Source organism: Scylla paramamosain, chromosome 23, assembly GCF_035594125.1.
Source record: "Scylla paramamosain isolate STU-SP2022 chromosome 23, ASM3559412v1, whole genome shotgun sequence".
NCBI classification, from domain to species: domain Eukaryota; kingdom Metazoa; phylum Arthropoda; class Malacostraca; order Decapoda; family Portunidae; genus Scylla; species Scylla paramamosain.
The window spans coordinates 11746642-11768913 of record NC_087173.1 but is presented as its reverse complement, the minus strand read 5'-3'; the positions used below and the strand labels follow the sequence as shown (position 1 = coordinate 11768913).

General features: G+C 37.2%; 1 protein-coding gene across 9 annotated transcripts in view; it reads right to left on the bottom strand.

The window, feature by feature from the left end:
* Positions 1 to 400: 400 nt before the first annotated feature.
* LOC135112197 (copper-transporting ATPase 1-like) overlaps positions 401 to 22272 on the bottom strand; it is a 41006-nt gene continuing 19134 nt past the window's right edge. For 6 of the 9 annotated variants that reach the window (XM_064026321.1, XM_064026326.1, XM_064026322.1 and 3 more), the window contains exons 9-28: positions 21593 to 21754; positions 21065 to 21179; positions 20343 to 20476; positions 19706 to 19939; positions 19009 to 19149; positions 17515 to 17712; positions 16811 to 16987; positions 16435 to 16626; positions 15906 to 16065; positions 15635 to 15821; positions 15024 to 15180; positions 12419 to 12539; positions 12074 to 12261; positions 10678 to 10836; positions 10118 to 10267; positions 9519 to 9589; positions 8341 to 8493; positions 2604 to 2717; positions 1872 to 2080; positions 401 to 1598 (exon numbers count right to left, since the gene is read on the bottom strand). In XM_064026321.1, the coding sequence (XP_063882391.1) occupies positions 1891 to 2080; positions 2604 to 2717; positions 8341 to 8493; positions 9519 to 9589; positions 10118 to 10267; positions 10678 to 10836; positions 12074 to 12261; positions 12419 to 12539; positions 15024 to 15180; positions 15635 to 15821; positions 15906 to 16065; positions 16435 to 16626; positions 16811 to 16987; positions 17515 to 17712; positions 19009 to 19149; positions 19706 to 19939; positions 20343 to 20476; positions 21065 to 21179; positions 21593 to 21754 (3003 nt within the window). In that variant the 3' untranslated portion in view covers positions 401 to 1598; positions 1872 to 1890. Of the gene's footprint in view, positions 1599 to 1871; positions 2081 to 2603; positions 2718 to 2908; positions 4796 to 8340; positions 8494 to 9518; positions 9590 to 10117; positions 10268 to 10677; positions 10837 to 12073; positions 12262 to 12418; positions 12540 to 15023; positions 15181 to 15634; positions 15822 to 15905; positions 16066 to 16434; positions 16627 to 16810; positions 16988 to 17514; positions 17713 to 19008; positions 19150 to 19705; positions 19940 to 20342; positions 20477 to 21064; positions 21180 to 21592; positions 21755 to 22272 lie in introns of those variants that run through there. The other 3 variants (XM_064026327.1, XM_064026329.1, XM_064026328.1) reach the window with 3 other exon arrangements.

Below are 22272 nucleotides of genomic sequence, written 5' to 3'. Positions count from 1 at the left end.
TCTAGAAATTCCATAAAACAATGCTATCATTCATAAGAACTTTTAAATCACCTGTTACTTTCTTCCCAGAAATAATATTTGTGACTTTTACTGAGCCCACTTACTTGATGTTACCCAAAGTATTACGATGTGCTGCACCTCTTCTTTCTTAAACTTTCTTCATAACACTTTCTTTTAAGGCTTCCTTTCCCAGCTTAATAGGTAGACACTTTCCTTGTATTTTTTTCCATGTCAGAAAATTGCATTACTAAGTACAATGAACACAAAGATATTTACATGCCAGTAACATACTTTTGGAATGAGCTACTTTAACAGATGTTTGTCATGCATCTCAACCAACAGGGCATGTTCTCTTTTGTAGTAGCTTGTGTCTCTGCAGATGATAAATAAAAATAGTTGCCTCATTTTCTGTATGTTTGTATTATAGTGCACAACACTTGTTACAAATGTGGATGTCCATATCTTGTGTTAACTTGCATCCACAAATTAAACTGAACAATAGATTATGTGTTCGCATTACAACTGTATATCATCTGAACCAAATTAAATGTGTCTTAAAAAGTAGTCAAGTGATACAAAAATAATGTCCCCTGACATACATACAAGTATAGTGCTTTCTTATTTTACTATCCACTACTCCAGCTAGATAGATCCCTTAAGTACAATATCACACATGCACTCGGTAGTATGCAGTAGCATCTGAGGGGAGGGAAAGCCTTACTTATTGGCTTACTGGAGTGCAGTAAAAAGTTAAGACACAGTAGGTAGGTACTAACTCAGGTAGAGTCCTAGCACCAAATCTTACAATGAATAACATGACTTACCATTCTTGATGTACAACTTATAATAATAATAATAATAATAATAATAATAATAATAATAATAATAATAATAATAATAATAATAATAGTAAAAAAAAATATATATATATATATATATATATATATATATATATATATATATATATATATATATATATATATATATATATATATATATATATATATATATATATAATACCATGAAGACATTAAAGAGCTGCTGATAATGTCATCATAAGTGACTCCTTCCCATAAATATAGTGACATTATTATATTTTCTTTGCCTAAATTAACCTCCCTGCTTGCCTTGGAATGTTTTCAAGGAGTCACATTCTGTCAGCAGCTTCATGTTCTCTGCATAGTTAAGTAAATCCTCAGTGCATGAGTCCTATCACAATGGCCACACAGCTGGTCTTGCTGCAGGAACATGGTGAGGGAGAAGTCTTCACACATTAAGTATATACTGGAATCTTGCCTTGGGTATCTACCATCAAAAGAAATTCTCCAGTGCTTTACAATATCTGAATCATAAGTAGCATTTCATCCTGAGTGCTGGAGATTTCTCAAGACATACCTGCCACCGAGAAGTGACCCACCTAGTCATGCCACACAACACAATGAAGGTGAAAAACATTTTTGAAGACTGATAACTTAACACATTCAGTCTTGCATGATGGCAATTATGAAGGAAGAAACTTGAGCTCCACTTCCCCATCCTCGTCATCCATGGGAACAGGAATGTGTCCTTGGCGGGATCCACGCAATGTGCCAAAGATCCTGGGGATAGGGCCACAGGTCAGAATGGTTACATGCTATGACATGTTCCTTATAAAGTTTAACTAGTTAGTGATTAGTTTAAGCAGCATTTTTTCAGCATAAAATAATGTAAAAAATGTTACATAAATACAATTGCATGCATGTGTTACTAAGACTAAGGATTGCAAGTTTTTGTAGTGCTCAAAGAAGCAGTTGCATAAGTGCATTCTGTAGGAGTTAAAGGGAATGTATCATGCAAAGGAAAGGAAGGGAAGAAGCAGTGCATGCACTTACAAACTCATGGTGCTACTTGTTAGAGTTGTACCACCACAGACTGGGAAGGTTCCAGTGTGGCAGTCTCCTCACAATCACCAACCACAAAACTGCCACCATCATACAATTCCCCTAAGCTTCCAACTTCATCTAGCTCAAATTTAGGCAACAGTTCCTCCATTTCTGCGTCACTCTCACCTCCCAAATGAACACCAGTCAGAGCGTTGAACCTGCAATGTTGTCATGCTTGCTACAAATCTTTGATTTTCTGAAAGATCAGTCAACCAGATACACCACATGTCAGCTGGAGTAGCTTATTGCCAGTAAAGGCAGTGCAAATCAGTGATTTATCATCAAGTGCAGAAAGCTGCATGAAAAGAAGTTCTTAAGAAATCAATAAGCATGAAATGAATTAATGCATCATTAATCACTTTCATACACTGTAAGTATATATATATATATATATATATATATATATATATATATATATATATATATATATATATATATATATATATATATATATATATATATATATATATATATATATATATATATATATATATATATATATATATATAAACAGTCACTACAATCAATATAATCAACAAGAAATATTCAGATGTAATCTGTATCCCAACAATTATGCAATTAAATCTAAATCAGTCATATCTGAAGATGATCTGGAAAAACCTCCTGAAAAAGGAAAAATCCTTTCCTAACATAAGACAACTAAAGGAAGACATCAAGTACCTTGCTTTCAGGTTCTGGGTATAGGTGCAGCTACACTTCCCCCCAAACCTCATGCCTGCGCACTCACAATCTGGTTTGGTCGACCTGTATAAGCCTTGAAGGTTCTTTCTCACTCTGGGGAGGTAAGGAATACTTTCATGTTGCCGGTGGAAACAACCACACCTCACAGAGGACCAAGGGTAAAGTAAACCTTACAGTATTGGCTTAGGCTTAAATATGTTGGGCAGAGGACCAAAAAAGTGCCTGTTGTCCATCACTGAGTCTTCTACAATAAGGAACTCAGGCATTTTAAGTAAAGAAAAGGATGCAGCATAATGTTTCATTCAGCATGCTCTTATCATGCAGCTACACATTCCATGCAACTTTCTTATGTGAATTTCTAATCCATCTAGTTTAACATGCTTATACACTGCTATAATACCCACACCAACATGACACTACACTGGAATCAGTTACTGTTCACCAGTGAAATGACTGTACAAACTTTTCTTTAAGTATATATCTATTGATTACTGTTCTAGACATGAAATTGTGCATAAAAACTGCAAGGGAGCATTTCTTTCAGAAAACTCCTTGAAGCCACTTGTCATAATGACACTCTTCACAATAAAAAAACTAAATGCTGTTTTCTGGTTTCATAAAAATTCTAACATTTATAATACTGGTTTTCTGTCAGTGTCATATAGACTTCAGTCCCTCCTCATAACAGAGGAAACATTATAATGCAATCATATGAATTGGTGGTTTACTCCCAAAAAATAATGCTGTGTTGGTGCACATACTGGATAAAATCACTGTTGAAGTAATCCACCAAATACACGGGCAGATAAAAGAGTGATAAAGAATGATAGAGTGAGAAAGTAGTCAACATTGGACAGAAAGAAGAAAAAAACAGGTCATGAATGGAACTGTACATACTTTTTTTTCTACTTGATGAACAGACGACCATCCATTTAACTGACAAAATGAGACCAGCAACAGTCTGTTAATGGAAAGTGTCCAATGGTGGAAAACCATAATGCATGTTCTGTACCACCATGTAAAGTACCACTCTTAGCCTAGGCTAAATGTATCTTGTATATTAAAGATACAGTATTCTTGCTGTTTAGGCATCTTGACAACACTAAATAGCACTAAACAGACTGTATAAATACTGTGAGCACAACCAGACGAAGGCTGTTGCTACTGCAGACTGACACTCCTGCCTCCAACCCTCCTACATTCCCGTTTGGCAGGAAACTGCCGTTGCTCCCCCACCGTCTGCCACCAACTGAACAAATTTTCAAATAATGGACGTTTATCCATTTGTCCAGATTCTTGTTTGGACAATGTACAGTGTCTGTTAAATCTGAAATTCATTAAACTAAGTTTCGTTAAATGGAGGGTCGACTGTAGCTATTTAGCAAAAGGAAAGCCTAAAAACTTAATTAAATTTCATCCCAAGATAACTGACTGTATATTGAATTAAGCTATAGTGGTTGTAATATCACACTAGTTCAATTGGGGTGTTCACCATGATATGAAAAAAATTGCCATATTTAACAGCCAACTTAAAAAAAAAAAAAAAAAAAAAAAAAGTATGCTGGAATTTTTTTTAACATCATTTGTGTATTATCAAACCAATTAATAAAATTTTGGGGACATTTTTAACCACCGTCATCAAGCAGAAAGTAACAAATGTGGCAAAATGAACTAAATACTACACACATTATCTTGGGTTTGGGTTGTATCATCACCTTGGGATGAATACTGTATTTTCTCTCTGTATAAGTTTACTTTATCCATTTATGTTATACAATTAACATAAAACTTTATAAATCCTGGCACATATGGAAGAAACAACCATGCTTTGATGCCAAATCCTAGTAGGGCACTGGTGAAGACTGTTGACATCGTGTCTCCCAAAATCTTCCCTGAGTTGCCACTTGTCTGTTGACATCCTGTCTCCCAATGTCCTCCCTGAGTTGCTGCTTTCTTCTATGGAAATACAACTCATTCTTTCACACCTTGGTTCTTCATTCGTGATATGTTCATCCAATCAACCACAGCACATGTAAAGATCAGGGTTTTACAACAGTGCCAGAAACTCATATCTCCCGCCTTGGGGTTTTTTTTGGTGTTTTGAAGAAGTCGGCGTGTCTGATATCGGCCAGTCCATTCGTCTCGGCAAGGTTTCAGCAGTTACAGTGTCCCTGCAGCACAAATGATATTTGATCTATTCTTTTTTGGGATTCGCTAGATAAAACATTAATCCCTGTACGTAAAAACCAGTGGGAAACTTCTCAAACTACATATGTAGCAGGAGGCTATAGAAATAAATGTGAAAACACTAAGAATCTAGTTGTGAGTACATATTTAATTTATAATAACTGTTTTGTAGAGTGTGCATCATCAGATCCTGTAGATACTGTGAACATAAACACAAAGGATTAATGTTTTGTAGCATACAGGTAGAGTATATCATGATGCATCATGAGACCTGGTTCTGGAGAACTGTGGGAGTGTACACCGAGTCCTACATTAAAACAGCTAGTGATCACTGGCAGTTCACACCATGGAGAACGCCCCACTTGGGATGCAGTCCAGCTTGTGAATGTAAAAATAACTTTCCTGTTAAAATAAAAAGAAAAACTTATGCAGGTTCTTATACTATTTTTGTTTTTGTTTGTAACGAAGACTGAGTAACAGATAACATATGCATGGTCATAAATGGTGGACATGAAATCTTTACAAAGCTGCCCATGTTGGTTTTTGCAGTGTCTGCATCATGAAGTGTTCTTGAATAAGTAGAAAATACAAGGCATATCATCTAATGTGGCACTGAACTTGCCAACTTGTGGCAACACTGGCAGGTGAAGAACAACAGAGGAACACTGCCATGGTTGAGAGAATAAATGACTGTGTACTGCACACACTTGCAAGCAACACATTAGAATTTTGTATATGGATGACTGATGGACTGTTACTTGTAAAAATAGAAGTGAGGTACTTCTTATGAAGACATCATAAATAACTGTATGTATATTTAGAGTTTCCTGAGAGTTGATCCAACCAACTTGGAGTTTTAGACCAACATGTGACATGACTGGCCCATTAAAATCAACCCAAACATGAAGCACTGAATTAGAGACCATCACAAACACCAATGTGGCTTAAAAGTATAAATTCTTATTAGTAACATGTGTGATAAGAATCCATTATAAGTAAGTTAGTTACATTACAAAGGTTCATCCCACCCAATATTACCAATAAAAATTGCACTCTAAAGAAATGACGTGATAAAAATTAATGATCACCTGAAGTGACATTGTATTTTCTCTGATTTAACAATTATTATATTGTCAGATGAAATGTTTGTCAAAAGAATAACACACCTGCATTTCCAACAGAGTAAATACAACAAAAATCATACATCTGCATTTCCCACACAGTTCATACAATACAAAACATCACTACAAAGACTAGAAAAGTGATGCCAAGACTCAAAACACTATGAAATTTAGTCTTGTGCATCTGTGCTCTCTGGTTAGTGGTGTCCCTAAAACTGCGTGATCAACATCTGGTCACCTCCAGAATCACAGAATGCACAGGAGATTGAGTGAGAGGCCTTGGTCTGAGCCTTTCCTCAACTTGTCACAAAACACTAACCCACAACTCTACAACTTATGTAGCAAGGAAGATTACATTCTCTGACCAACAATAACACACAATGGAAGAAAGAAAAATGCTACACCCTTGCAACACAGAATTATGAATGAAAATGCTTATGTAAATTTCTCTATGGACTACAAGCAGTGGAACATTACCAGGAATGTATGCTACTTTCAGGAGTGCATTGTCACTTTTAATAGTTAGACCATGATTTGAGTTACTGAAGTAACTCCTTTGACAAGCTTTCAGTATTACATGCTGATTGTGTGACATCAACTCCCTGTATTTCAGATTTTAATTCTAGGAAGCTGAATGCAGAGAAACAAACCCATGCTGACCTTAGACTAAACTAGTGGATCTTGCCTGGAGGCCTGCTTTATCCTACACTCACCAGTGTAGTAAAGATGAAGAACTAAGACATCCCACATTGGAAGGATTGCTCAGACCAAGTTGGCAAAAAGGGATTTTGAGTGACTGTACTATCTTGGTCTTGGCAGAACTTTTAACATGGGACACCTAAATTGACACAACTAATAGCCACTCAAATACCCATGGTAGAGATCCTATTCCTCATTTTCTATATCAACCAAATAATATGCCATTCCTCTCTAAAGACACACAGAATAAGCATATTTTAGGCAGGCCGAGGAGCAACACGCCGGCGCGGTGCCCTGGGCGTGCCGGGGGGCGGGGGAGAGGGCGGGGGTCGAGGGCTGCCCAGCGCCTGAGTGCTTGTCTCGGGAAGCGAGGGTGGATGGCCGCCCTCGGGTACTCCACGCGCCGCACTCCCCTCCTTCCCCCGCCGCCTAAACGTGAAGGCTGCGGGCGACGCCCCCGCCCGAGGCTCCCTTCCTGCCAGGTACTGTACTGTATTGAAGATCTCCTCATGCCCATGCCCTCACCACACAGTATTTAGGTGAATACTCACATTTTGTCCACCAAACCTTATATTTTTGTGCATCAATCACACATAAAGCATAATGTGATAGCATGGAACTCAAGCATAAGCCATACAATAAAGGCAAATAACACACACACACACACACACACACACACACACACACACATATATATATATATATATATATATATATATATATATATATATATATATATATATATATATATATATATATATATATATATATATATATATATATATATATATGCAAAAAATAATTTACATAAAGAAAAAAAAGTTCCCAAAATGCAGGCATATATACATTCAATAACTCCAATAAAGTTTAATGATTTTGAGAGAGAGAGAGAGAGAGAGAGAGAGAGAGAAAGGCAATAAGGCAAACAGCTCACTGCAAACATAAAATAATTGTTATTACTATTAGCACATCAGAATGAATACAAGCATGCTAAAGGGGAATGCATAAAAACTGAAAAAATTTTCAGTTTACAGTGCTGAAGCTTCATAAAAAGCACAATATTTCCTTTAGGCTCATATTCTTAAATGCTTTGCACTTTCACTTAGACTATGTTCAAAGGCTAAAGAGATGATTAGCTGAGTTCTCATGATGTTTTCCCAATTAATAGTGAAAAATCTTTGTTAAACTAACATTAGAATCATGAAAACATTACTGAAATGTCTGTTGAGGCTGTTGAAAGTAGTCATGATAGACAAGACATCAACACATTTAAGAATATGGGCCTTAGTCATAAACACTTTGAAACTTGAACTAAAAGTATTTCTGTCTAGCTGCCCAATCCCAAACCATCTATACCAACCACTATCATTGGTCTACATGATTTTGCTGCATAGAGAAAGCCTAGACTCATAACCTTGCACTATATCTCAAAGCAAAATCCCAGCAATGTGCTTATTCTACTTCAACTGACCTATCTTTCAAAAACACCCATAGGTAATTATAGGACTGAACTAAGATTCTGGCTCTAAATTACCTTGTCTATCCCTATCAATCTATTCCTTCTACTTGACTAAAACTATCTGTACATATATGCTCATGTCAGAATTAAGATTGAACACACCTATCTCTACCTACTTTTACCTGCAACTGGAACCTAAATTATTAACAGCATAAAAATTTTGATTCTATATTCCTCTCTGTGGTCATACCTCGAGAGTGCAGAAGACGGCGAAGGAGGACGAGGAATGTCATCAAACCCACGGTGCACAGAAATGTCATCGTCAAACTGGCCGCCAAAGCGTTTCTCTTGTTCCTTGTGGTACTCCAGTGTGGATAAACTTTTCCGGGTTGGCTTCCGGTACCTGTGGATGGAGACAGGTAGGTTTCCTGAAGTTTTATCATTTGCATGTCATCACCTTCATAAAGTAATCTTTTTTTTACTTTCCAGGAAATCAAAATGATATAGCATCTCAGCTTCTTAGTTAATTTCCATATAAAAAATGGGAAAATTTAACCAAATTTTAGACCATTTACATCATAGACAACTGGTGTGCAATGTGATGAACAATTCATAAAAACAAGTCCACAAATCTCCAAAAAATATTCAAGTAGTTTGTTTGTGAGACTAATGTCATTTATTCTGTATATGGTCAAGTTTTATTAGGTGAAAATAACATTCTTTGTGAGATGAAGTAAAACTTTTGATCCTTATCAGGAGCACATTTATAATGCATATGGTTAGCTTTATTGATCAAAAATAACATTCCTTTAAAGACAAAGTAAAAGTACTAAGTTTTATCAATTGTATAGTTATTAAACATATGATCAAACTTTATTAAAAATAACATGACCTGAGGGACAATTTAAGGCACTGAGCTTTATCAGTTGTGTATTTATTCTAAGCACTTGTGATGAAAATAACATTACCTGAGACAAAATCCTGTATTATATACACTGATGCCAAATACACCAAACTCAAACTGTATCACTCTTAATACACACATACACACAATAAGGGTTGTCAATGAACTTCAAACAATATCACTATAGGTGTAATTTATGATATGCACTCATGGTAAAACAATATGATATTAATTTTCTACCTTATTTGATGGTCAAGGAACATGGTATATATAATTTGAATGTATTTAATTTTCCCTTTTTTTCATAAAAAAAAAAAAAAGGTAAATGTGACTTTGGCAGACTGTATAATCAATTTTATATATATATATATATATATATATATATATATATATATATATATATATATATATATATATATATATATATATATATATATATATACACTATTAGTACTGCAAAATTTAGAACTAAGTTATAATACTGAATGACATCCCTGTGAAATAAAAATGGCTGCCATACTTACATCTTGAGCAGGAGGGAAGACAACACCACAGACACAGAGCTCATGGCCATGGCTGCTGACCCCATCCATGGCTGCCAAACAGTGACAAGGAGACTTAGGGATAAAGTCATGAACTAAAATCTCAATGATAGTTTCCATCTAAAATCTATGAAGATATAAATATCTTTACATGTATGAATCCTGGAAATGAGTGTGCTTTTTATGTTAATCAATTAAAAATTCAATATCTTAAGAGCATGAAATAACATCTGTCCCAAGAATCTACATTCTTGTTTTCTTCAGCGGCAGGAGGAACAAGACCAGACTGTAAGAAAACAGCCACTGTATTTTGTATATCTCATAATATGTATTAAAAGAGAAGAGGGGACTGGAAACTTTCTTTGTATTTTTATTCTAAAATGGGTCAAGAAATAATGTCCTATTGACTTATCACCATTAACAGTTTATCAGCCTGGTACAAATCTGAGTTTTCTGCAATGTACATGATTACAACTGTTGAAGAAATACAGTAATGGTGAATGAAGACAGTTAAATCACTACCCAATCTACTCTTGGTGTATCTGAGAAGAGCTTATCACTAGTTCTGTTTCTGGCCTCACCTGCAGCACAAAGCCAAGAGGCCTGAAGACCCCAGCAGCCACAGGAATACCCACAAGATTGTAGATGGAGGCAAAGATGAAGTTGAGATGAATTCTTCGTACAGTCTTCTTGGAGAGGTCTAGGCAACCCACCACATCTATCAAGTCATCCTGTAAACAATTAGGATGTGTTATCTCTGGAACTTTAAATAATCACCACCATTATATGTATTTGGTTCCTTGAATCATAATTAATCACCATTATCATATCTTCAGAAAGTGTAACTTCTGGGACTTTAAAACCATCACCACAATCATGTCCTTCATTGCAAACATACATGCACACAGCTGTTGCTAGTATACAAGTAGCTAATTAAATTAAGGGAGTACATTATGAATGACTTTCAGAGAGGATTGATAAAAAAAATCTGCATATTCATAAATTAGTTTTCTTATTTGGGAGAAGGCCATATGATAAAAGAAAGTTAAGTTATAAATTCAAGTACTAAACTAAATAACAAACAAATCTCTACATTAATAAATATCAATCAAACCAAAACTTAAAGTAAGAAACAACTTACTCTTATAAGCACCACATCAGCTGCTTCCACTGCCACGTCTGTCCCTGAGGAGATGGCAATGCCCACGTCAGCCTGTGCCAGTGCTGGTGAGTCATTGACACCGTCCCCAACCATTGCCACCTTGTGTCCTGACTCCTGAAGCTGCTTCACTTTCTTGACCTATAGGGAAAGTATATTCCCAATTATTTCTGAACAACCTAATCTCTGAAGAATCTTGTGTAGAACATTGTATCACTTATTCAGAAACGTTTAAGGAATGTAGATGATGACTGAAAAAGTTTACTTGATAATCTTTTTTTTTATGTAGGAGGGACATTGGTCAAGAAAAAAAAAAAAAAAAGAAGAGCCCACTGAGATGCCAGTCTCATAAGAGGGTCCAAAGCGGTAGTCAAAAATTGAAGGATAAGTGTCTTGAAACCTCCCTCTTGAAGGAATTCAGGTCATAGGAAGGTGGAAATAAAGAAGCAGGCAGGGAGTTCCAAAGTTTACCAGAGGAAAGGATGAATGATTGAGAATACTGGTTAACCCTTGCATTAGAGAAGTGAACAGAATAAGGGTGAGAGAAAGAAGAAAGTCTTGTGCAGCGAGGCTGCAGGAGGAGGGCAGGCATGCAGTTAGCAAGATCAGAAGAGCAGTTAGCATGAAAACAGCAGCTAGAAGACAGCTAGAGATGCAACACTGCAGCAATGAGAGAGTGGCTGAAGACGGTCAGTTAAAGGAGAGTTGATGAGATGAAAAGCTTTTGATTCCACCCTGTCTAGAAGAGCAATATGAGTGGAATCCCCTGAGACATGTGAAGCATACTCCATACATGGACAGAGTTAGCAGCTGGGGTGGTGAGAAAAACTGGTGGAGCAACTTTAATTCTATCTGATATGTAAGTATTAACTTTGGGAGAAGAGGCCAAGTTTATCTCCATATTCCCCGAACTTAGTACTGTGAGTTTCATGGGAGTGTTTATATTTTCAATCATAAGATATGAAACCATAGTCTGTTGTCAGGTTTCACAGTCCAGATTTCAAAGTGTAAATCAGGAATGCTGTTGAGTTTAACAAGTTTCTTACAGGTTTATATATACTCAAGGTTCAGAGGCTAGGGTTATCTCCATATTATCCCTAAGTTCTTTTAAGTAAAAACAAAAAAATATACTATACAATAAAAGAAAGTATGTGTATTGAATCTTTGATTTCCTGGACTTCAATTTTCCAGATTTCAAGAAAGCCAAACAAAATCCAGAGATTTTAAAAAATAATCATAAGGTGAATAAACTACAAATTTTATTTTACATATCACTTGGAAAATCATGGGTCAAATAATTTCAAGTTCCTATGACTTATCTCTATTTCAGTTCAGAAAATATATAACTTAATTCTCCTGCCAGTCCTGTCCAGCATACCTTGTGGGATGGAAGGACCTCGGCAAACACTTTGGTGATGCCAACTTGCTTGGCAATGGCTGTGGCAGTCTTCTGGTTGTCGCCGGTGAGTAGGATGACATTAAGGCCTCGCTTCTTGAGGGAATAGACTGTCAGGGCTGCCTCAGGTTTTATGGTATCAGCAACAGCCATCATCCCTATCAGTTGTCCTGGAGGAGGGAAGAATTAAGGGTATCTCTGCAGTGCACAGGAGATGAGAAAGAAGAAAAAAAAGCAAAGAACTGGTGTAAAAGGAGGAAAAGGGATGAGAAGCCCTTCCTAATTGTTCTCATATCATAAACTCTGCCACAATCACGATCTGCTTACCATTGATAGCAGCAAGGACAGCAGTACGACCCAAGTTTTCTTGTTCCACCATTTGATCATTCACATTCTTAGGCACCACCACTGAGTTCTGCTTCATCCATTCTCGGTTACCAATGAGCACCTAGAAAGAGTAAGAAGTAGAGTATAAATGAGAATTTGAAAAGTAAGAATGACTGAAGGTATTAACTGTCACAGTAAGAATGAGAGTAAGAAAACTGTGAATGTGACAATAAGTAAGGGCATGAGTGAAGGTAATATAAACTGGATTAAGAGTAGTAGGTTTCAGTAAGAAAATAAATGTAAAAGATCAGATTAAACCACTTTCATGCCAGAAAACAGTGTCTGGAAATTATATTTGCAAACTGTTCAAAAACAGTTTGCAAACATTTGAGGAACATTTGGGAAACAATTTGGAAACTGCTTCCATGTATGGACTCATCCATCCATCTATCCATACATCCATCCATCTGTAACATATATAATTAATTTACATATATATGTGTACTTGCCAACCACATAGGCAACATGGCCATGCAACCTATGCTTATTTGCACCTCACCTCTTTCCTTGGTGTGTTGGTTTCCTGGGAGTTTCCTGGAGTTGCCCCTTATCACCTCCACACCCTTTTCTCCTAAACCATGTGACATGTATTGTATGTGATCGGTGGATGATTCTCAGCCTGGGCTAAATAAATTAAGGACTAGAGTTGGCCTGGGAGGAGATCCCACTAGACTTGGAGGTAACTGCACTCTGTATGCTCTACATCAAATATATAGCAAAGCTACAAGATGTGATTCCACTGTCTTTATCACCAACTACACATCAGAAGGAGAAAGCCATCACAAGACGACACACTATATGATACACATCCACTCATCCACCCATCCATCACTCCATCTATCTACTCATACATCCATCCATCTATTCACTCAGCCATCCATCCTGTCATCTATATATCCACTTATCCATCCCTCCATTCATCCATCCATCCATTTATCCACTCATCCATCCATCTCTGAAAACTGTTTCTCAAATGCTTGTGAACAGTTTGTAAACATTCAGGAAACAGCTTGAAAAGCAAAGTTTGCATACAATGTTTCCTGGTTTGGACAGGCCTCATTACAACACTAACATGTGATTAATCATAATATTATCTTGTTGATATCAGTGCACATTTCAGTCTAAAAACACCAAATTACTAAGAAAGCCACTCTAAAGTAATGTAAATATAATATAAAGGTAGTGCACACCTGAAATGTAAAATGCAGTTAACCACAACTAAAGTACACAGCATTCCAACAATCTTAAAGAGGATTAGTAGATCTAATCTTAAGTTTTAAAACATAAGAAATATATAATAAAAAAAAAGCTTAACATTAGCTTATGCCCCCTGGGCCCCACCTAAACCATAAACATACCAAATCTTATCTAACCTAACCTCCTAACTTCTCCCCCCCACCCCACCCCACCTTTGTCAGACCATCACAGGACTAGCCTCGTCAAACTGCATTCTTGATCTTTGTGTTGATGGTAAAGCGTGTGGCAATAATAAATAGGCTGATTAGGTAAGGGTGATGCCATACATGATTTCTTGCTAATCTGATATGATTTACTCTACAAAACCTAAATAAAACTATGTTAAACATATGCAAAAAGCAACTCAAACATCACAAAGTTAACCTGCTCTGTAAAATGTGTGCTTACTGTAGATAATACCACAATCTGCAGAGATCTAGTCATTAGAAGTTAGTTCTGTCTATGAGAAAACAAATATTTTTGTCTTTGTGGCATTTTTTCCTATGCATTACATCTTTATCACAAGAATCTATATACCCTGAAGCCACTACCAGGCAATACTTTTCCTGGTTCCATTCACAAATCACTTTATTATGATTTACAAGTATTTTTTTTTTTTTTTTGCTATGGAATCATCTTTCTTGTACTGGTTGTCACAAGGTTTGCCACTGTTACTGATCCATAAAACCAAAAATCATCTCAACAAAAGCAGAGACACAGCATACTGCATCATTAAGAGAACTAGCATATTGTCACACATGTAGCACTAAAAGTAACAGCTGTAAATTAAAGAAATCTAGCCTACAAAGACACAAAGTATAGTGAAGTGGGCAAGAAGTGCGTCAGCCCGCAACGGTAGTGGCATGATGGTGGAGGATGCAGCCGTTTCAGAAATTTTAAAACAAACAGAAAATTTAACGATATTCTGATGATTACATGAGTCTACTTTATTATCTTACATAATTTCTATACAACCTGAAACCAATCCACTCACAAGTGCATTCCTACTCGTATATATAAAAGTGCACTAATTTCTATGCACCTCTCCTTAACTTCCACATTGAGTCTTCACCTACAACATACATACAGCACATTACTATACCATATTCACACTCACCCCAACAATAAACATTAACTATAAATTACATGCTTGTTCTCCTTTAATGCTGTAATTATTTTCCTCTGACACTTTTGTTAGTGTAATGCAGTGAAATCAAACAGCTAAACATGGACCAAAGATAAAATGATGTTTGAAGTTCCACTGTTAAAAAAAGCACTCTGTACATCACTGTGCTTTGCAGCTCCTCACCTTGTAGGGTTCAGTAACCTGAGTGTTGTCCGAGATGATGGAGTTGCTTGAGTTACCCATAGACTTGCCTGGCTGATGGGAGTAGTCTATCAACACTTCACCAATCAGGAACATGTCTTCCCGCTGCTGAGGTGACTGATCCAAAACATCAGTCAATCTAAAACAGATGAGGAAGAAGCACTTTCATCATACTATACAGCATTCAAAAGACTGGGTTATGTTCACATGAAAACAATGAATTTCTAGGACATTAATGTATTAAAACTATACACGTTTTGTGAAATAAACTATCACATAGAAATTCTACAACAAAAGCACAGTGCAATTGACCTTATTAAAATTGAAGATTTGTAAATTTGGATCATCAATGGATTTTGAATCTTTCAATTCAATGCATTTTTCAATAACTTTGAAGAACTTTCGTGACTTTACATAAATGTAGATTCTATATTTGTAAAACAAGACAAAACACAAAATTATCTGTTAATAATTTCAAAATTCATAAATCAAATATTTCTATATCATAATTTAATATAAGACAAAAATTATTCATACTCTAAAAGAATAGATTTAAAAAAATAATTATCACAAGGGTTTGCTGCAATACTCACCCATACTCGTTGATGTACGTAATGGTGAGGTTCTTAACATTGAGCAGCATCTCAGAAGACCTCGCTGCCTGCATGAGGTGGTTTGTGCCTGACACCACACACTGCAGACCAAAGCCTGACACAGCCTTGAAGTCATCACAGTGGGCACTTAAGTGACCTAAGGCTTGCTTGCAGAACTTGGCAATGGCTTGGGAGGAAAAGGAATTGGTCAAAAGTGTGATTCACTCACTACTGGAGCACAACTTTGTAAGTATTAATGAATGTGGCATACCTGTGGCAATAGGGTGCTCACTGTTGTTCTCTGCCACCCCGACCACCACCAGGAACTGAGCAAGGGAACAGATGGACTCATTCACGTAGAGGGAGATCATAGTGAGGGTTGGTGTGCCCCGAGTAATGGTTCCAGTCTTGTCAAATACGATGCTTTTCACCTGTCAAAGGGTAAAGCAGGGTGAGGCTCTTGGGAATTTCCCTGAACAAGTGGTTATGGTAGAGGCATCCCCATTTGTACCTGTCCATGAGCCTCATTCCTGCTCATTCCATTCCTGTCAGACTTCCCATATACCATAAATTCCCCCAGATAAATTTCCCACATGAATATTCCATCCACTAAATTCTCTTCATAATAAATTAAATTAGGTTGGAGTAATTCATCACTGGAGAAATTATCTGGGGCAAAATTTTTACAGCTGAATTTTTGTGGAATAGAATTTACTTGGGTGGAATTTACACAGAAGTCACTTTCCTTTTCCTTTACATTTTATCTAATGCAAACACCATACAAAGAAAACAGAGGTTACCTTGTGTGAGTTCTCCAGAGGCTCAGCACCCTTGATGAGGATGCCATTAGTTGCTCCAACGCCTGTGCCCACCATGACTGCGGTGGGTGTGGCCAGACCCAAAGCACAGGGACATGCAATGGCAAGCACCGTGATGGCACACCGGAATGCAAACTCCAAGATGATCTCAACCCTTGTGAACCCTTCTTTCTCCTGAAAACCCATTTCCACACATCAGTCTCAATCAGCTGATAAATACTCAGATGCCATGCATCTGGGTATTGTTCTGTAGCATAGTAGCAAACTCTCTCGGAGGATGGCAGCTAGAAAATATATTGGGATGATGGTGACCACAGCAAATAATAATTTCAGCTTGTGTCACACCAATAAAAAATACCTTTGTAGCATAGTCAGCATCCACCAACTCAATGTTAACGTAACCCACGACGATCCAGGAGAAGAGAGTGAGGGTGGACACAGTGACCACCATGGGGACAAAGTAGCCAGCAATCTTATCAGCCAGCTGCTGGATAGGAGCCTTGGAGGTCTGGGCTTCCTCTACCAGCTTCACTATCTGCAGCACCAAAAACAGGAAAGATACACCACTGAACACTTACTGGGAGACTTGTGCACTACTAAAATAAAATATGAGTGAAACTGAATGGAAAGTGTCCATAACTTTTCAATTATCTTACATATTTCTTTTAAATCCATAAATACCTAAAATACATCCTTATTCTTAGTCAAATACTTTTCAAACATTTGCCTTACAGCAAATACCTGATTAGTACATTCACTCCCTCTTTTAAAACTACACTGCACATCAGATACCATTTCCTGTGTATCCTCTTTAACTCTCTTGATTGACACTTAAAACCTTGCCTACGAAATCAAGTGCCTGCACAAGAAAAGGGTTAATTTGCAAATGCAATGACTGATGAAATTGAATTAATCAACACTTTAAGAGATGAACAAAAGAATCCTGACTTAATTCTGAGATGTTTCATTCACAGTTATTCTTTAATTTTCAAGGCAACTACTCTAAGCACCTTCTTTCCTGGAATGCCATCTAGACTCAACCTTGCTAGTGACAGTCCCCACCTGTGCAAGAGTTGTGTCACTGCCAATGTGTGTGGCTCTTATCATGAGGAGGCCATTCTGGTTAATGGCACCACCGATGACCTGAGAGCCTGGCTTCTTGGCCACTGGCATTGACTCCCCAGTGATGAGGGATTCATCTGCCAAGCTCTCCCCTGAGACAACACGGCCATCCACTGGGATCTTTTCTCCTGGCTTCACCTGTAAGGACAATAAGAGTGCTGCAATGACAACCTTGGTAGTAAAAGAAGGCAGGTCTGACAATGAACTTCAGAAGCAATTAGATTAGAAATTTTGTATGGATGGCCTGGTATTGATGGAAAGCCAACAGAGAAGAGTGATGAAGGTTAGAGGCTTTTCTCCCATGGTGGAATCATTGAGGTGGATGACGATGATGATGATGATGATGATGATGATGATGATGATGATGATGATGATGATGATGATGGTGATGATGTTTGCAAGCAAGTAATGAGTCAATGTTATCACTGCATAATAATTTCCAATACTGGGTGGATGTGGAAATTCATAGGAAAACAACAAATGATTGGCAAGACACATTCTCTTGAAATTACTTAGTGGCAAATTTAATAGAAAATGGACATGGCAGATTCTCTGATGACACTGAAATAGCCTAATAACAAGATGACAGGCTCTATAACCATTCAAGCCATGTTAAACTATGTACATAACATATGTATTAGTGTGACATAAAACTATGTAGCTGTGATGAACATGTTAATTTCACTGAGTGGCTTGTTTTCTCTACAACTTTTCTTTCTTCTTTTATCTAACATATCATTATGAAAGAGCAGGGGTAAGCCAGGGAATGCTGTTGGGTCTTGCTGTTGCTGTGTGTGGCCAGCTGTTCTGTGCCTGGGATACTGAGGTATCCCAGGCCAGGAGACTGTCCCTTTCCAATGGAGGATGACTGGGCTAAGAGTGTAAAAAATTTGTATGTGAGTGCGTGGTGCGTTTTCTGAGCCACCCTGTGTGGGACTGCATAGATATCTAAAGTACGTAGAATAAAATACTTGATTTAACAAGCTATTTGGGAAGAAGGAAAGCTCATTATTTTCAAAATTTGCTCTATCTGATGGTTGTTATAATGAGATATTTTAATGAATTTATGTCAGTATGCAAAGAAAAGTTGTTCAGTAATACATATGCATTCAAATAGTGATCAGTCTAGTTTTAACAAAATTTCACCACATTTAGAGCAAATTAATTTTGTTAGAGCCAATTGTTGTTTGAGCCTTGAGGAGGCTCTGAGAGATTCATTTTTTGTCTCTTACAATGATGAAAAGTTGACTGAATGCAAGGCTTGTCTGATAAGCCTAAAGTGTTTGTTATACTTGATTTTTGTTATATTGGGAGTTTATTTTAATATGAGAAAATGTCACTGTGGTAAGGAGGATCATAATGAAAAGAAAGATTTGTGATCAAGTCTAGATGTTGCAACAAGTGGTGCAGAGTGCCATTAGAGGCGAGGCTCACCTTGAGGATGTCTCCTCTCTGAATAAGCTGAACATCAATTGTCTTCTCTGAGATTGCTTCACTGTTCTCATCCAGTGTGACCAGAATAGCTTCTGTTGCCTGTAGGGACATCAGCTTGGCCAGGGCCTCTGAGGTCTTCCCCTGTGAGGAGGAAAAAAAGTGATGTGTTACTTTTTGCATCATTACAGTCAAGTAATACAGTGTCAAATTTCTTGACACTACCTGAACTATTCATGAGATTCACCAACAAATCCTGTTAAGCCAGTAACATTAATTCACTGTCATGGACGATCCACAAATGTGAATCTATTTAGAGATATCACACCATAAAACTGAATAGCAAACCACTGATTCTCAGAAACTTCTGGATATGTTATGCAAAAATTCGCCAATTTAGATATTTACTACATTACACAATGATCTCTTTAACATAGAAAGGAAAGTTTGAAAAACTCTCATAGCTTACATCAACATATATGAGTATACTCACTGTTGCTAATATGATCTTGACAAAAAATCCTTGCTATCTGGGCTTACTATGGTCTTAAATATCCAGATATGTTTTCTGGGTATCAATTTGTGAAGCAGCCAGCTGCTGCCCTGTACCTACTTAACATAGCTACCATCTTAAGATTGTAAGGCATCTTGGTATCAATCACTCCTTTGATAGTCACATGCAACAATTGTCTGTCCTCACCTTAGCAATGTGTTCCAGCCAGCGGCCAAGGGAGACGAACACCAACAGCATTGGGGGAGTGTCAAAGAAAGTCATAGGGCTGGCAGTCTGCTGCAGCACCATGGCAGCCACCACTACACCCAGGGAGTACACATAAGAGATGGTGGTGGCCAGCATGATCAGCACATCCATGTTGGCTGTCTTGTGCCGTAATGCTTTGAAGGCTTGAACATAAAAGTGACGCCCACCAATAAACTGTGAATACAAGTACATTTTTTGTTTATGTATTTAAAAAAAAATAAATAAATAATAAATAAAATACTCATAGTAACCAGTAACCCTCCTTGTATCTGTACAATGCTGAAACTAAATATCTGCACTGAGAAAAGCACAAGTGTAATTTAAAGACATAGACAGACCTATCATCACTTTCCTTCATTAATTCTGTTATTATAAATTCTATGGTAGTGATAGCTAGGTATTTTCACTGATTTTCTACTACCTCATGGTAATTTGTATAATTATTCAAAATTGTTGATAACATTACAGTATTTCTTTGCATTTTCACTGACATCACTTCCTCTATAATGAAAAGGGGGCAACAATAAGGGAGATATGTAGAAAAGGGAGATAAGAGGTGATGAAGATGAGGGTGTACCTGGACAGGAGTGGCCAGCAAAAAGAGCAACAGGTTCTCCAGGGAGAGGCCGGGCAGCACACAACACATCTCCTCATGGGTCATGTGCTCCATCATGGCCATGAAGTACACCATCACCAGCATGGCTGGAACACCTGTGCCATGAAACCAAGAGAACATTTCACTATGACGTTCAAAGAAGCAAGGTAGTTAGAAAATAAAGATGCAGAGGGCCTTCTGATAGAGGATGGTGGAAGAACAAATGGTCATGAGTATACACTGAAAAGATTAGATGCCTGAAGGATGTCAGTAAATCTGGCTTCTCAAACAAAAGTAATAATGTTTGGATATGGAGGCAGTGTATGCAATGAAAATCAAGAACTTCATGACCAACATGGATAAAAATAGATATGAAGATATGTCGAGAAAAGCTTGACTCAGATACTAAACACACACACACACACACACACACACACACTAAGTATGCAAAATACTGGAGTGTAGATAAGTTGGTTAGATATTTTTCAATATCAGATCTCAGAGCTTAAGTGAAAAAATAAAATTAAAGAAAAGAACAAATGAAAAATCTGCATGGAGAAAAGAAAAAAAAAATTAATCTAAGCAGTATTAAGAGCACAACAGAATCAATAACAAAACAAGTATAAAATCAATTAGTTACTTATAAAATACAGTGCAAGCTGTGAAACAAAGTTTTATCATCCCATCACAACCCACCAACTTACCAAAGATAAGAGAAACTATGAAGGAATTTCTCCACTTGATGATCTCCTTCTTGTGGTCCAGATAGTTTGCCTTGGAGCCATCATGGGTGAAGAGTGAGGCATTGAAGCCGAGGCCCTGTGAGGGAGAAGCACTTGGAAATTCATAAATCATGATTTGCCCAAACTTCATCTTTAATTTCAGTTTATGATACCATTTCACCTCACAAAAACTCAACAGGATCCTCACTTTAGCAAACACAATGAACACTGCTGCTACTGAAAATACTTATATGAACTTGAAAAGACCATAAACAATTATAAAGATATAAACATTATTAGTTTATATCTGAGTAATACTATACAATTAATATTAATTATGTTTTCACGTATGTTAACATTGTTGCATTATCATGTCCCTCTTTTGTAAAATTTCAGCTCTCAGTTGCTTATTCAAAATAGACTGTTTACTATTATTATTATTAGCTAATATGGTGGAACTGACAAAGTAATCCAGAATTTAACAAGAAACACAGAGTGCAAGCTACTTACATTAATGCATTCTATGATGTCCCTCGGTCCGGTGACAGCTGGATCAAAGCGAAACTTTCCCCGCTCAGTTGCCAGCGCCACAACGGCCGACTTGATCCCTTTCAACTTCATCACATTGGACTCAATGGCAAACACACATGAGGAGCAGGTCATACCACTTATCTGTTGGACACAAGGAGCAACATGTAAATATAGTCTTAATGCTGAAAGATTACCATCTTACAGGGTTTTTTTAATAAGTATGATTAATGTAAGAAAGACTAAGGAGAGAGAGAGAGAGAGAGAGAGAGAGAGAGAGAGAGAGAGAGAGAGAGAGAGAGAGAGAGAGAGAGAGAGAGAGAGAGAGAGAGAGAGAGAGAGAGAGAGAGAGAGAGAGAGAGAGAGAGAGAGAGAGAGAGAATGTGCCAGTCCCTAAAACCTCCCTCTTGCACAGACGAGGAAATACAGAAGCAGGTTGAGAGTTTCAGAGTTTAACAGTGAGTGGAATGAAAGACTGAGAATACTCATGCGTTAAGGTGACGGACAATATTTGGGTGAGAGAAAGTCTTGTACAGTGAGGCTGCAGGACAAGGGGTGGCATGCAGTTAACAAGATCAGAAGTGCAGTTAGTGTGAAAGTACTGATAAAAAAACAGCCAGAGAAAGAAGGGTGAAGATAGAGAAGCTGAAGAAACTCAGTTA